This window comes from Oncorhynchus keta, chromosome 15 (assembly GCF_023373465.1).
Source record: "Oncorhynchus keta strain PuntledgeMale-10-30-2019 chromosome 15, Oket_V2, whole genome shotgun sequence".
In the NCBI taxonomy this organism is placed as follows: Eukaryota; Metazoa; Chordata; class Actinopteri; order Salmoniformes; family Salmonidae; genus Oncorhynchus; species Oncorhynchus keta.
In genome coordinates, this window is record NC_068435.1 from 18431028 (window position 1) to 18448141 (window position 17114).

The 17114-nt window shown below is 40.2% G+C and overlaps 1 protein-coding gene across 2 annotated transcripts; it reads right to left on the bottom strand.

Moving 5' to 3' along the window:
* Positions 1 to 1090: 1090 nt before the first annotated feature.
* On the bottom strand, positions 1091 to 16555 carry LOC118394575 (epidermal retinol dehydrogenase 2-like). Of its 2 annotated transcripts, none has more exons than XM_035787880.2 (7): positions 16421 to 16555; positions 9126 to 9454; positions 8529 to 8660; positions 8156 to 8255; positions 7375 to 7519; positions 5622 to 5747; positions 1091 to 2282 (listed from the first exon to the last, which is right to left on the bottom strand). In XM_035787880.2, the coding sequence occupies exons 2-7, from the start codon at positions 9444 to 9446 to the stop codon at positions 2186 to 2188; spliced, it is 921 nt and encodes a 306-aa protein (XP_035643773.1). In that variant the 5' UTR covers positions 9447 to 9454; positions 16421 to 16555; the 3' UTR covers positions 1091 to 2185. The 2 variants fall into 2 exon arrangements, with proteins under 2 accessions (XP_035643773.1, XP_035643774.1); XM_035787881.2 differs by lacking the exon at positions 1091 to 2282 and adding an exon at positions 3954 to 4727.
* Between the last annotated feature and the right edge of the window lie 559 nt (positions 16556 to 17114).

Consider the following 17114-nt stretch of genomic DNA (forward strand, 5'->3'; position numbering starts at 1 on the left):
ATCACTTATGATTTGCATTGTGAAATGTCTGTTCTGGAATACATTATTCTCACATAAATGAATGCATTTAAACTATCAATGGAATACATTTCTGTGCAAGAAAACATTTTTGGTACCAGACTAGAATTTTTGTTGCACTGTATTTCAGGCTGCTTGGCTTCTGAGGGTTCCAAGAACGGTCTATCCCCTCTGTGACACCAGTGACCTCTAGTGAACAAAATGTAGTATTCCAATGTCCAAAATAATCTCACCACTACATTCATTTTTTAATTTTACCTTTATTTAAGTAGGCAAGTCAGTTAAGAACAAATTCTTATTTTCCAATGAAGGCCAGTGGGTTAACTGCCTGTTCAGGGGCAGAACGGCAGATTTGTACCTCGTCAGCTCAGGGATTTGAACTTTCAACCTTCTGGTTACTAGTCCAACGCTCTAACCACTAGACTATGCAAACCTACACCAAGGTCAGCATGAGTAAGTCAACTGTACTTCACATCTAGATAACAATATTGCAATTCTCTCCAGATGAGATAACAAACTGAGTAACAACTGAAGAGTCAGGAGGTTAAATCAGATGTTTAAAAGATTATCTAATACATTAAATGAATACATCAAATCTCCCCCAGATGCATCCATTGTATTTGGAGACATCTGGGTTTGAATCCAACTGTTGTCACTCACTAGCCTGGCTGACGTGCAGACCGACATGGTACACAGCGAGGAGAGTGAAGTGCAGACCGACATGGTACACAGCGAGGAGAGTGAAGTGCAGACCGACATGGTACACAGCGAGGAGAGTGATGTGCAGACCGACATGGTACACAGCGAGGAGAGTGAAGTGCAGACCGACATGGTACACAGCGAGGAGAGTGATGTGCAGACCGACATGGTACACAGCGAGGAGAGTGAAGTGCAGACCGAGTCTCTCTTTAGTCAGGAAAGTAATTGACAGGACTAGAACAGGTTTTAAATTCTCCACAAGATGGGGCTATGATCCCACAATCACCAAGTAACCACATTTAGTACCTGGTCAGGGATCATTCCAGAACCACCGGAGATATAAAAAATATTTAAAAAATGCCTGACAGAACACTGATTTCAAACTTTTTACTATTAATAAATGTCCCATTATCATTTTGCTTTCAACAAACACATTTAAAAATGGATAATGTTCAGATAAACAGTTACACAAAACATGATGCTAAAAGAGCAATAATTAATATGTAACAGGACACATGGTTGAAATAAAATTATTAGCTCATATTGTCAACTCTTCAGTGTCAACAGAAAACATCTTCCTTTAACCAATAAACAGCTCAGTTGTTCAAATGTAAAGGGTAGGTTCAGAGGACAAATACTGTATTTGCAAACTCGGAACATTTTAATTTATCCTAACCTTCCGATCCAATGCCTTGCACCTCTGTACAGAGACACTGGATGCATGTGCATTATTACTTCATTGATTATCCTAATGGCAGTAGAGTAAACCGTCATCAGGCTACTGTAGACTTAGAGAACTTCACAAAACTAGTCCAGTACACACAGGTAATTATCCTTTACATGACAGTTTAAGCTTCTCTACTAGGCCTTTTCTAATGTGTATTGTGCATGTGTGCGCATGAGGTAATCTAACCGCTAATGACAACATTGCAGTATACTGTACCTCCATACTACTCTGTGAAGTTGACTTCAATTCAACATCTGTGGTTCTGGTTATCACTGTCGGTGAAACTGGTTCGACCTCAAAACAATGGACCTTTTACAACAAGTTAACATAAAAATACAAAAAACCAAGTGCGTCAATAATAATAAAAACCTTCCAATTTTCCTTTAGGCCAAAAAGAGGACGTATTCCACTGAACGGTACAAGAGTGAAATAGCTACCAAATTTAGCAATACTTACGTGTCAGTGTAGTGAGCTAACACCATATATTTATGCTACAAAAACACAATGTTACATCAACTTTTTTTAAGGTAATACATTAATTTTTTGATTACCAATACAGCCTACACATATAATTTGTCTGCAGAGTTAAACTAGTAAGTAGGCTTTTCTTCACACTAAAATTAATTATAAACAAGAATAAAACAAGTAAAAAGAGAAAATACAGAAACATGACAGGCAGTATTAATCTCCTTTGAGGCACTAATATTACAGAGTATGTTGTCTCTTTTTCCCCCCTCTTCTCTACTCCACCTTCTTGACGCGTCCTTTGAAAGCATCCATAAAGTTGAAAGCTCCCAGATACATCCCCAGCAGAATCCCAAGCTTGGCAGGTATAATACTGGTGATAAAAACAGTCAATTAGGATACATATTATCAATGATCACTGCAATGCGCAATTTATAGCTTATTAGGAGAACAAACATCGTCTAGAAGAGTCCAAATTACTTCATTGGAACTTCATAAAAACCAACTACATTAAGTAATCTATTCTGTTAGCTAGCCTAACTAACAGAATAGATCACTAGCCTAACTAACAGAATTAATCACTAGCCTAACTAACAGAATTAATCACTAGCCTAACTAACAGAATTAATCACTAGCCTAACTGGTAATCAGTGGGACTAAATTAAACCCCTTAATTAAAGAAGAAAACACTGATGAAAATCCAATAAATTATTCAGGGTATAAATTGACGCTGTTTGAATGTCTTCCAGTCCAGTAACAAAACTTATTTCAAAGGGCATAATAACCTCATAATTGCACTACTTATGATGTTAAGAGAAGCCATTTCATGCTTTAATCGTTTTGTCTAATTGGTGGCGAGTGATTACATCTACCATATTAGTCATGCTGTATTGTGTTGTAGTCGACATAAAGCCAACGACTCACTCTTTCATTCAGACTTGTTCTCAAAGGGCTCAAGGAACTAAACTAGCCATTGAAATCATTCCTAATCAAAACTTCCCCACCAGACATACTCAGCCTGTTCAAACCTCTAAAAGCCCTCTTTCTCAAGGACATTTCCATAACACAAAATGCCTTGTGTAGATTTAAAATGTTGAGGTTGCAGATAATTTGTCAATTGCCATCCTAATCAGGTCTGAATAAATATGTTGTATCCAGCCAAATGTAGTCTGGCAGTCCACTCAACCAGGTGCTTCTATTACAGCAACTGCTCATTGGCATCCGGTACTTAAGGGTGCAACAGGAAGTAGCATTAGCCACTAGCCTGGTGGTGGAAAATGGTGTTTCAGAGAACGTACTCATATCTTCAGTTTATTTCCTCCGTCTCGCAATTTAAATGTAGGAAATCGACACCTTTGCAGCCAGAATAGAAAATGTTTCAGGTATGGACCTGGTGTATTGCCAGCTGCATACAATGCGTTTGGACCGTAAGATGGAACCATCAATTCCAGATCAATAGCGCCATCTGCCAGCCTTTGGATTACCGGTACCTGCCAGCCTTACGAAGATACAAAGGCAGCCTAATTCTGATCTTTTTCCCCCACTAATTGGTCATTTGGTCAACACCTCAGAACTTTTCACATAAGATTTTTCAGAGCTGATCAGATTGGGCAAAAAGACCAATTAGTTAAATTATCAGAATTCAGCTTACTGTTGAAATACAGCCAAAGACAAGGTGTTGTGATGTCACGTTGGCAGAGGGGGGGACATTGATGACCTTTTGATAGCCTTCAAAATAAATTGAAAAAGGTGTTTTTTTTATTTTTATATATGATCGATGCAATATGCTCTGGGGGTGTACCCAAGTGGCCCTGCCATCATGTTCAGGAGGGTACAAAATTACAAAAAGTTGATAGAAATGCATGGTGTAGATAAGAAAATATATGATTGTCGTACAATGAGAATCATACCAGCTGTGTATCAGGTTGTTTCCCCTCATTAAATACACCCCTGTAACGACTATTAGCGCTGACTAGGTTTGCACTGGGTATGAGTGAGGGTTTGCTGAATGATTGTAGAGTCTAGACTAACAGATGACTTCATCTTGTCTTACAAAAACACATTTTTTATTATAATTCTTGAAGTAGTCACATATCCCAATGGGATTTACAATTAAGGCCATATAAAAAGTTGAAAATACACCCAACCACAAAAGTGCATTTCTACATACTGTAACAGGTATTTAATTGATGCACAATGCCTCTTTAACAACTGCATTAGGCCCAAGTGAAACATTCAAACAGCTTTGACAGATTTGTAATTCAGTAGTCAAAAACAAAGTCCCTCACTCTCACTAGTTCCCTAAAATATGCATCTGTATGCAAATTCATCAATGCACATGAACAATCCTTCTACAGGGCTTTGGGTGAGGTCTGTTTCACAAATAAAGTGACAGAATGTACCTTCAGTACTAGTGATAATGCAGTAACACTATGCAGATTCAATTTTCACCAGAGGTATCAGGGAATTCAATGCTGACAATTTACCTTAAGCTGTTGGATAATGTAAATGTTATGCTAACAGATCACCTCGGAGCCCTCTCTTAACAGTGTGAAATGTAGACAATCGTTAAATCTACATTTTGCTATCGGTAGCCAGTGACGCTGATGCACGAATGGCTTCGTATGTTACAGAAAACACAATTCACACCCTAAGGGTGTGTGAGTTTGTTGACCATAGGCATGGGTTAAACGAGGGTCAGAGTGCAAGGGGCTCAAGTGAAGATCAGTGCAGCTTAAGGCTTGTCTCACAGTGCTCTGGGTTCTCGAAGGCACCCAGGTACTTCCCCAGGAGAGCTGACTGCTTCCACCTCAAGGAGCTATAAGGACACGGTGAAGGGAGGTCAGCAACTTTATAAAACTCACTTCACTCTTTGTGCATTAACCATCTAAGATTAATAACCAACAATAGTGGATGTGAAGTGACATTTTCAACCAGAACCTGTGATCATTAATATGTGCCCCCAAATAACCACATTGTGTTACAATGTCTTAAGATACATTCAAGTACATGTGGTATGTTAGTGAAAAAAATAACATGTAACAAGTTTCTTTGAACTATATCAGAACTGACAGCCTGCCTGATGTAGTGAAGTAACAAGCTTCATAAGTGCTCACAGTTTAGCCTGGCAATGCATTCGTCCCTAGACAAAAATACTAAAGCTGTTGCTTGGCAACCCAGCTCAAATGCTTGGGTCCACATACACCAACAGTATAAAAATGCTTTGACTTAAAGCTTGGGGTGGTTTGGTTTCTCTACAAGTGCTAGTCACAAACCAGATGTTTGTCTGTCCATCCTTGCTCGTCAATTACTACAGTAAATAATTCAACATCCTGTCCGAGACTTGTAGACTCACTAGCAGGCTAGTTTGGGTCAGGAACAGTAAAACCAAAAAACTAACATCTAGGGAAGATGTGGACTACACTAATTGAAAGACTTGAACGTAAACAACTTGTGTCAGGGAGGGAGGCTAGAAAACTAGACAGAGGGCACCCTACCCGGGCATAGAATATAGTGAAGGAAACCATTTGTGACCAGGGGTATGACATTAATGTGCATTTTGAGCATGTAACCATTTCTGAGTATTGGAATGGAGTGACTGACAGTGTCATTGTGCGTGTTTGTGCAGCAGATCTGAGGCAGTGCGACAAATAGCTAAACCCAGCATGCTATCCCATCATGAAGTGTAGAGTGGAAGAACAAAGGGACTCACTTCTTCAGGCCTATGATAAGATACATGGTCCTTGGGAGCAGAAGGTAGACCTGGTCAGTTAAAATGGCTTCAATGATCTTGTTTGCTACGTAGTCTGGATCCAGGACGGGCAACAAGAGAGGCCACCTGTGGGGGAAACAATTTATTTTACCTCCTAGCACAACTGTAGCCAGTCCATAGTATGTAATGTTTCTTCTTGTGTACAGTACACACTTCTATGTTTGTTATTGATAGTGATAAATTATACAACGTGTGGGTATAATCCTGGATGCCGAGTGGTTAAAACCGCATTCTAGTCGGTATCCATTTCACAAGTTACCACTGGTTAAATCTGACGTTCAAATGCCTATTTACTCTGTTCCATCGCACTTCGCAATCCACTGTTTTATCAGCCCAGCCAGGCAATTTATAAACTTGATCTCCACTATAAAGAGCATCTATACATGATCTCCCATTTATTTTATACTAGCATTGATTTTTGAACAGAGATTTGTATAAACCTTGCTGTCAGTCTACGACATTTGCAACATTGTTTCAATATTGAAATTCGATCTTCTGGTGTCCCATAATAATGAACATGTCGGGAGGAGACAGACATGCATCTTTTCTCAGCCAGTCTAAATCATGAATCAGCTGGCATAATTTATGGATATATACAAAGAAACAGCTAAAACAAAATGCAGCGAGTTTGCCGTCTTTCCAGCTCCAATTTAAAGTGATTGTGTTAGCTGTGTTGTTGGCTAGCTCCTCTGAACAAGTGTCCCGACGAGAGAGCAGATTTCCTATGCCAGGTGAAATTGCACATCGTTAGCTCATTGTTATGGATGTATCCAAATAAATGTCACTAGAAAACAGATTAAGCAAACGCAGCTACTTCGCCATTATTCTGGCTGCACTGTTTGATGTTACTGTAAGTTAGCCGTAATTGGGTAGCTAGCGAGCAAGCAAGGGATAAAAACGTTGCCAGACCGTTCTAAATGTTCCATTGCCATACTAACAACTGGGTCGAGTCTCCGGCAACCGAACCGATAGAACGAACGACCAGCCGGCTTGGGTAGGAACCCTAGATTTGTGTCAGGACTGTATCTTGTGGGAGGATGAAATAGTATGAATAAATTAATCAAAATTACACAAATGAAAATATGTCAATCATTTGAATATGTTGGTAACTCATAGTATAAAAGTGATAATGCCTTTGAAGCCAGTGTTTGGAGGATATATTGGAACGATTTGCCCAACACCCCTACCAATATATCCTCCAAACGCCAGCTTCTCTGGCATTATCACTTAATTGTACCATAGGGCTAGCAATTTTGACTAGCAACATTGATTAACAGTCCACATACTTGACCTTTTATACATAGTGTTGTGACAATATGCATTAGTAACTCACAAGCACAGCTCAGAGAGGAAGTCTCACAGAACTTTTGTAAGTCATGCCTCAACACAACCTATTTTGCCCTGTCAATGCTGAGACAAGGTCATTCAAAAAAAACCATACACAATTTCAAAAGTCTCCCATAGGGAGTTTCAAAGGAACAGAACTGGCCCTGGCATTTAAAGAGATTGCATATTAAAGTAGTTTTCTACATGGATGCAAACCCTTTTAGCAGGATTCAATCTCAAACTTTTAATGAGAAACTTTTAAAAAATATATGCAAAGAGGATAACCCTTTATAAAAACATTAAAAATAATTGGACAACTTTAAAGTCAAATTAAATCCCGTATAACACCTTATGGCAAATAACTTACTTAGTATTGCAGCCATCGAACATGCCAGTATTGATGAAGAATGGACACACTATGGTAGTCTTGACTCCATCCTTCCCAGTAGCCAGCAGCTCCAGAGCCACAGACTCAGCAAAGCCAATAGCAGCAAACTTACTGGCACAGTAATCTATCAGGAGAGGGAAACATGTATTTGCAAACAGTTTTAGAGCAGGTTAAACAAAGGTCTCTACAGAAAGATAATGTTTGTCTATACTAAATTGTGAAATTGCATTGCAACGTCAACGTCAATTAAGTGTTGAAATAGACTGTCCTTGAACCATTTTCAGTCCATCTACCCCAGTCTGTTTTTGGAACTTTCAACTACAGTACAGTAGTACAATAAGTTACACATTAAACCTCTACCCCATTCGAGGTCAACTGATAACATCTGTATTGATCAGCTCCATGATAAGAATCTGATTGCATAATGTACTGGCCAGAGTTTCCAGCATAGACAAAGGTAATGTTCTGCACAATAGCTACAGGGTGTGTAGCACTGTTGGGAAAAGGACCTGTAACTAAGCATTTCACTGTTAGTCTACACCCGTTCTTTACGAAGCATGTGACAAATAAATGTCCTTAGATTTTCTGTGCAGGCTTTTGTTCTTGCATTGCACCAACACCTGATTAAACCAGTCATCAAACATTGATTAGCCATCAGGTGTCTTGGTGCTGGACCGGAACAAAAGCCTGCACATCCCGTCGCTCTCCGGGTCCAGTATTGAGGAACATTGGAGTAAGTCATGGATAGTGGGTGATTTACCTGCTAGCCCATTGACACCAATCAGACCAGCTGAACTGGCAATGCTGACCAGATGACCGTGGTTGTTGGCAGTCATCGCTGGAAGAAAGGCTTTATATGTCTAGAGAGAAATTAGCAGGAGAACTTATACAATGAAATATGAATCAATACACAGATCTGTGTTCATTTGATGGTTGAGGGTGGAATTGACACTACAAGGGACATAGGCCTACAATGAGGTTAGAGACATCTATTTTTTTTTTTTAATATATTGGCAGATTTAGGATAATGCTTTAACATTTAAAATGCCTGCACTGACAGATAAAGACAGCAAGTGAGCGAAACCAGACAAGACAGTGTGCGCAGATGTGCACTAGTCATCTAATTTTCTCACCCAAAAGTGTGCCATGGTGTTAACTTCAAAGGTTTTCTCAATGAGGGAGTCTGGTGCATCCATGAACTTCCTGCCTGTGACGATGCCTGCGTTGTTTATGAGAATGCTTACATCCCCCACTTCTTCCTTGACCTAAACATAGACATGTGTTACCTTACCACATTACTTCAAAAACAAGCGTTGACCTTACCACATTACTTCAAAAACAAGCGTTGACTCGACACACACAACATATTTTTGTTTCCTACATCCTGGCGACTCACTTATGGTAAGGATTATATAACATTGTTGCTGTGTAATTATGGACATGGGTAACAGGTTGAACCTGGGGGGGGTATTTTAAGAGGGACTGAACTGGTCGATTCCTCATCGGTTTTTCTGTTGCTCAGATTTCAGTCTTGGGGTTGTGGTTCAATGCGGGTGTGTACCCTGGCAGTTTGGGGCAGTTTTCAACCCTCCGGAATCTATTTAATATCACTGCCATCCAATCACAGGAGACCATAAGGCTTGCTGAGAATTACCCAACAAAGCAGCAACACTGATTCTGCAAAGTATAGTCTTGATGGAAGACTAGTTGATAAGAATCGGGTGGATTACCTTGTCAGCCACTCTGTAGACTTCAGACTTGTCACTGCAGTCACACAAGTAGTAGTGGACCTTAGTTGACCCTTTCTCCTTCACTAGCCTTGAAGTCTCCTCCATGCCCTCCTGGTTGATGTCCCACAAGACCAGAGAAACGCCCAGGGGGGCAAACTTCTCAGCAAGGAGCCGGCCAATGCCGCTGCCCGCCCCAGTGATGAGGACGATTTCACCGGTGACATTTTTGTTCTTGGGTGGGATGAACAGTCGGACAAACGCCTCCATGTTGTAATAGATCGACATTACGATCACTTGAAGGGTTTCCAGGAGGAAATTCATTCTGATCCCTGGAAAGACAGTTGTCACAATTAAAAAGTTCATTTGTTTACCAACTTCTGTTTGATTTGTTTTATTTTTTTGTCTATTGAATAGATTGCAGATGAGTGTTTTATAGCCCAAACTTTGCAGTTTAGTGTTCTGCTTTTGTAGTTGGTCAAATACATTTCTGTAGCCTATAGGATCAGCATTGTTTGATCTGATAATATAATGCATGAAATGCAACTAGGCTATTCATGAAATCACAACAAACTCAAAACACACAAGTTTGATTGTGACGTAAACAAAAATGCATGTGCACTAAATTAGGGCTGGGCAATATGGAGAAAATATCAGGATGGTATGACAGTACTTAATGTTTTTGAATAATAAAAAGTTCTACTCTAATTTGCTTTATGAGTAACGCGCAACCCGCGGGTGCTAAGGATGACAAAAATCAGTCTTCTCCATTCTGATTGTTTTATATGGTTCAATTCAACCCAAAATCATTTACACATTTTCTGCACTCATTTGAGATCATTTCCACACTGCCATGTAGGGCTGCACAATATTGTCAAACCATCTAGGCCTCATTTCAAACCAAATGTTGCAATTGCAATTTGACTTGCGATTTAGAGCAAAACACTGAGGATAGAATGATAATTCAAATTCTATAGTTGTAATATAATAGTGGGGACTTTGAATACAGTGTTTGACAGGACAATGAATGAAAATGCCACGGGAAGGAGTTATTGTGACAGGGTACACACCAAAGTGTTGACAAGTGTTTCCTAGGGGACCCTATAATCTTTGGCTACATTGAATGTTCTCTCTTAACTACATGAAGTAGCTAACAATCTTACATTGCACATTCCTCTGATTTAGAAGTCACAGCTGCACAAACATGCTGATCTAGGTCTACACCAACACTGGTATTATCAGGCTGTATAGCCAATTTGCTCTGATTCAGTACAGTACAGTACATTTATCAGCTAGCGATTAGCTTTACAAGATTTAGGCCAAACTTGTTAAGAAAAGACAAACTAGCTGTTGGCAGATGTAAGAAAAATGAAGTGTATTTATAGAACGCTAGTGGATTTATATTAAAAAGCAAACTGAATACAGCATTGTTGTCCTCAATATTGTTGCATGCGCTGCATTGACCATGAAGACTGAACGCAAGAGTCTCGTGGTCGAGGAACAACAAATGTGCTCCTTGAGTGACAGAGGGCGGGGCTAAGTCTGTGTGGAAAGCGGCACGGAGAGAGACGGCTGAAGTAGCGCAGTGAACTTTTTTCCCCCAATGGACATTACACATGCCGTATCACATTTAACAAACATTCAAATACCGTTATAGAAGGTAAAGTAAAAACCCAAACCGGTCCGTGCATCAATACCGGTATATTATAAAATGCGGTATACCGCCCAGCCCTACATGACAGCCTAGAGCGAATACAAAGTAGCAAAATATAAAATGTCAGCGTTTTAAAATGTATCCACATTTCACCCATTTCCATCAAATAGCCGACGGATTTTAATGCAAATATTCAAAAATCCTCATTAAAAAAAATATGCCAGAGGGGTGTCACCATTAAAATGTGCGTGATGACATAGTGCAAATAAAAATTACTTTCGTGGTTAAAATTACCATGTACCGAAAAAGTTACATTTTCAACTCAAATGGTTGTTTGTAAGAATGTTGTGTTATATAGTGGATGTGCCGACTGGTCTTGGCACGTGTGCTCTAGCAAATAGTTCACAGTCATGGCCAAAAGTTGAGAATAATATTGAACTGATGGCAGCCCATTCTTGCATAGTCAATGCTTGGAGTTTGTCAGAATTTGTGGGTTTTTGTTTGTCCACCCACATCTTGAGGAATGACCACAAATTCTCAATGGGCTTAAGGTCTGGGGAGTTTCCCCGCCATGGACCCAAAATATCGATGTTTTGTTCCCCGAGCCACTAAGTTAACACTTTTGCCTTATGGCAAGGTGCTCCATCATGCTGGAAAAGGCATTGTTCATCACCAACTGGTGATTGTCAAGCAAATAACTGTAGATCTCACAGTAATTGGCATTACACATTCAGCATCTCCTGGCTTCCCAAAAACCACTGATGCAGACCTTTAGAACATCTATATTTACAAAAAAAGTAATAAATCCATGTCATATAGCCTACGCCTTCACAATAAATCCATTATTTTAGACAGGTCTAAAGAAACATGATATGAAGAAAATGTAGTCTATTTCTGAAGAACAGAATAGCATACTCTTGAGTTAGGTCCTGATCTGGCTATGCCAATTGGCTGTGGGCTACACTACTTCATTTAGCCGACAATGTTTGCTTAGAATTACGTGGCATTATGATAGGTGAGAATTGTCTGTTAATTGAATGATTCGAATATTCCGCCCTGAAACATAATTGATTATGTATAAAATCATAATCAATAAATGTGTAGTCCTAGTCAGAATTAGGGTAAAACAATATGTCTTTATGGTATTTTAAACAGACTGAGTGTAACAGTACAACTTTAAACCGTCCCCTCGCCCATACCCGGGCGCGAACCAGGGACCTTCTGCACACAACGACAACAGTCACCCTTGAAGCATCGTTACCCATCGCTCCAAAAAAAGACGCGGCCCTTGCAGAGCAAGGGGAACTACTACTTCAAGGTCTCAGAGCAAGTGACGTAACCGATTGAAACGCTATTTAGCGCACACCGCTAACTAAGCTAGCCGTTTCACATCCGTTACATGAGCTTGGTGCCGACCTGACTATAGAGATTTGGGAGAGAACGTCTCAAGGACAAGGTCACTATCTATAGCGTGAGGTCTGCACAACGCATCACCAGGGGCAAACTACATAGCCTCCAGGACACCTACACCACCCGATGTCACAGGAAGGCCATAAAGATCATCAAGGACAACAACCACCCGAGCCACTGCCTGTTCACCCCGCTGTCATCCAGAAGGCGAGGTCAGTACAGGTGCATCAAAGCAGGGACCGAGAGACTGAAAAACAGCTTCTATCTCAAGGCCATCAGACTGTTAAACAGCCCCCACTAACATTGAGTGGCTGCTGCCAACACGCTGACTCAACTCCAGCCACGTTAATAATGGAAATTGATGTAAAAATATATCACTAGCCACTTTAAACAATGCTACTTAATATGTTTACATACCCTACATTACTCATCTCATATGTATATACTGTAATCGAATACCATCTACTGCATCTTGCCTATGCCGTTCTGTTCCATCACTCATTCATATATCTTTATGTACATATTATTTATCCCTTTACACTTGTGTGTATAAGGTAGTAGTTCTGGAATTGTTAGATTACTCGTTGGTTATTACTGCATTGCCGGAACTAGAAGCACAAGCATTTCGCTACACTCGCATTAACATCTGCTAACCACGTGTATGTGACAAATACATTTGATTTGACCATCTCCGTCAGCTGGGTAGTGAGACTGACAGTGTGTGCGTAGCAGGACATGTGTTTCTGCGTATGTGAGAAGTCAGTATAAAATTAATTGTTTTATATTCTTGACTTTAGAACATTCCCGTGAATAAACCTTTGACTATTTTAGCTGGGCCTCAGTCTGTTTCATTCGACCAGGATCTTACAAATTCTGGTTTGCAGACAGAGTAATAATTAAATTGGGTTATGTACCTGGAGAACATAATTCTCCTATCACATTATTTTATAATTATGAAGAATACAATTGAACAAAGCTGAATAAAATAAAGGATATTTTCTCCAAACGATTTGAGGGAGTGCGCACATGCGGCTATTCTGTGTTGAGTAATTAACAAATAAATAGGTATTCCACACACTTCATAAGTATCTAATTCACAATTTGATAATGTCTAGAATTTCATGGCGGCATTCTCTGTGTGGCCATAATGCACCCTAAAAGAATACATTCCTATGGTGGCCAGTGGCCGTTGTACCCTTGGCCCAGAATGCTGCGTGCTCCGAAGCACCTCTCACTAACATGGCTCTCCATCAAGTGATCGGGTCTTTCTCACAGGCTACAAGTGAAGACAGACATCGGTGAAACAACTGCGCACGTCCTTATCTAATTTTTTTATTTAACCAGGTAGGCTAGTTGAGAACAAGTTCTCATTTACAACTGCGACCTGGCCAAGATAAAGCAACGCAGTTCGACACATCCAACAGAGTTACACATGGAATAAACAAACATAGTCAATAATACAGTAGGGAAAAAAGTATATAGTATGTATATACAGTGTCTGCAAATGAGGTAAGGGAGGTAAGGCAATGAAATAGGCCAGTGGCGAGGCAATTACGATATAGCAATTAAACACTGGAGTGATGGATGTGCAGAAGATGAATGTGCAAGTTGAGATACTGTATTTATTTTGCACCCCAGTATGGGGATGTGGTAGTTGGATGGGCTATGTACAGGTGCAATGATCTGTGAGCTGCTCTGACAGCTAGTGCTTGAAGTTATTGAGAGAGATGAGTCTCCAGCTTCAGTGATTTTTGCAGTTCTTTCCAGTCATTGGCAGCAGAGAACTGGAAGGAAAGGCAGCCAAAGGACAAATTGGCTTTGGGGGTGATCAGTGAAATATACCTGCTGGAGTGTGTGCTGCGGGTGGGTGCTGCTATGGTGACCAGTGAACTGACATAAGGCGAGGATTTACCTAGCAGACTTGTAGATGACCTGGAGCCTGTGGGTTTGGCAACGTATGTAGTGAGGGCCAGCCAACGGGAGCATACAGGTCACAGTGGTGGGTAGTATATGGGGCTTTGATGACAACCGATGGCACTGTGATAGACTGAATCCAATTTGTTGAGTAGAGTGTTGGAGGCTATTTTGTAAATGGCATCGCCAAAGTCGAGGATCAGTAGGATAGTCAGTTTTACGAGGGTATGTTTGGCAGCACGAGTGAAGGATGCTTTGAGGTGCATATTGAAGATATTGTAAAAAAAAAAAAAAAAAAAAAAAAAAAAGTCCACATTTACTTTGCCAGCCAACAAGATAAGTAGGCCTAACGAACAGCAAAAGCACTAGCCTATGTCAATCTAGCCCATCCAACTACCCCATCCCCATACTGGGGTGCAAAATAAATAAATACAGTATCTCAACTTGGACATTCATCACTCCAGTGTTTAATTGTGATATCGTAATTGCCTCACCACTGTGGCCTATTTCATTGCCTTACCTCCCTATCCCCCATTGTACAAAAGTCAACCTATTCTATGCGAGAAATAAGTATTCCAAACAGTCTGGAACAGTTGTATTAATTTGGGATCTATTGCATCCCACAACCACTAGCATAAAAAAAGTTGTATTTCTAAGTTTGTAGTCTTAACATCTGGCACAATTGCCAGAAAAAAGCACAATATCGTTTTGAAGTTCTTCCAAGTGTTTCTTGCACAGAGATTTCAAGATCCTCGTTTCAACACTCAAACTCTATTGTCGGATTTGTCTATAGTTAATCGACAACCATTGATGGAATATTATCTGGAGAGTTTAATAAGGGCAATTCATATTTTAACTTGCGACATTCAACTCACAATTATTTTGATTGAAAACCGAATTAGCTGGTTTTTAGCAGTCGTCACTCTTGAAATTTTAGCTAGACCTGGCAACCCTGATCTTTGTTAACGGTTGAGAAAGGCAAGGGACAGCAGCAAAGTCCTGTATGGCAGAACTTCGAGAAGTTAAATGAGAAGGAAATACAAACTTTGCGAGGTGGAATTGAAATACAGTAATACTACTACAGGTGCAATGCTTAACCATCTGACATTGACGCACCGTGAGACCCAAACTGTTGCAGCAGCATTGTGAATTCACGTGGAATGTTTGTTTTTTTATACACATTTTACCGAATTTCATCTTGTTAGTCACCCTAACTCAGATATCACATTCAAAACTGCTAAATGTTTCTCCACCCAAAGGCAAAATTGGTAGAGTAGCAGGAAATGTGTTATGAAATTGCTAAATATTTTAACAGCCACATGGCAAAATTGCAAAGGCTAGCACTGACTTCATAATTTGTATGTCAAAACAGCAGCCAGGACTCCATCATTTATTGGAAAGGAGCATCAAGATCATTACCGTGCATAAATTCATAACTTATTTCATCTGTAGCCCAATAAACGGCATGCTTTCCCGAGTCGTAGTGGGAGAACCACACACCTGTATCGTGTGACTTTCGATAGGATGGTTTAATATATCAAAGATGGTCTATTATATTGGTAAGATAGACAAGTGACCGCTCTAAAAATGGAAATACATGTTCTCAAAGAAGGAAAGCAGGCGAGAACAGGTGGGACATTCTAGACAATGAGGGCGTATGAACAGGCCATTTGGATTGATGGCGCAGCTTTGTAGCCCTCAGTGGCAATGTCCATACTAATGAGTCCATCACTCTACAACTGATTAAAAGTTGTATTTCCAGTTACCGAAATGCCACGTGCGTACACTTATAGCAGGGAATACCAACCTAACCATTGCGAAACTTCTATTCGATAAAATAAGCATCACGTAGCGTATGATTAATTACATTTTTTTTAACCAAATGCAACACTCGGACCTCCATACAAACATTCCTCACTTCGTGGACATATTTGTTTGAGTAGAACCCCTCGCTTCGCCTCTTCCACTGAACATCAAAACCTGTGCATAAAGGCGTTTCCGCCGTAAATTTCTCGCATAATACATTTAGCGTATTTTGTCAACATTTGTCAAGTTTACCGACAAATTCAATGTTTCCATCAGGCCAACCGTGGCACTCTAACAGACACGTCCTTGACTCACATTAAAAATGCTGGATGTAAACCAGATTTCTAAATCAGCTTCAACCTTACATATTTTGTAACAACTATCGCTTCATTTCAACACTGTAAATGCGGGTCTGTTTAACGACCTATGCACTCGCGAATCAAAGCAACAAAAAAAGACGAACTGAAACAGGATTTTGTCTCCTTATGTTGAGATATGTCTTCAGTGACGTTACCTGCACCTTCAGCGTGGTTTATTCGTTGCTTTCCCGTCGTCAAATGCCTGAACAGTGCAGCCTATTTTCCTTGAACTGAGCTGGAGCCTGGTTATGTAACGTCACATGACCCCCAATCAAAGCCACTAATCAAAGCCAGAAGGGAAGAGAGAAGCCCAACGGGAGGAAATCTGTCTCCCTCCAGCAGGTGGCGTTTCATCGTTGTTTTGCCCACCAAGCAAGGAGTATGGAGGTCAATGAAAGTGTTGAATATATATATATATTTTTTTTACCTTTATTTAACTAGGCAAGTCAGAACAAATTCGTATTTACGATGACGGCCTACCAACAGGCAAAAGGCCTCCTGCGGGGACAGGGGCTGGGATTAAAACACATGACAACACAGCATGGTAGCAACACAACATGACAACAACATGGCAGCATCACAACATGGTTGCAGCAGAAACAAGACGGTAGAAACAACAATACATCACGTGAAGCCCACCCATCACGTGGGAGCTAGACAGCTTGTTGCTTTGTGGACAACAACTCCCATTGTTAGGGCACAGAGACTTGTATCTTGTCAGTATATCCATGTTCGTTGTCAAAACTCGAGCTCTGGAACTACACAAGGAATTGTGGGATTTATTGATGTTTGTCATTCACAAGTGCCTGCAGACTATATTTTACAACACTATTTCGATAGTTTCTCTTG

Excerpts from the sequence above, each read along its gene's own strand:
- LOC118394575 (XM_035787880.2), bottom strand. The coding sequence starts at position 9,446 with ATGAATTTCCTCCTGGAAACCCTTCAAGTGATCGTAATGTCGATCTAT. Across the intron at positions 8,661-9,125 it reads TCTACAGAGTGGCTGACAAG|GTCAAGGAAGAAGTGGGGGA; the intron begins GTAATCCACCCG and ends GTCTATGTTTAG. Across the intron at positions 5,748-7,374 it reads TTCGATGGCTGCAATACTAA|GTGGCCTCTCTTGTTGCCCG; the intron begins GTAAGTTATTTG and ends TTTCCCCCACAG.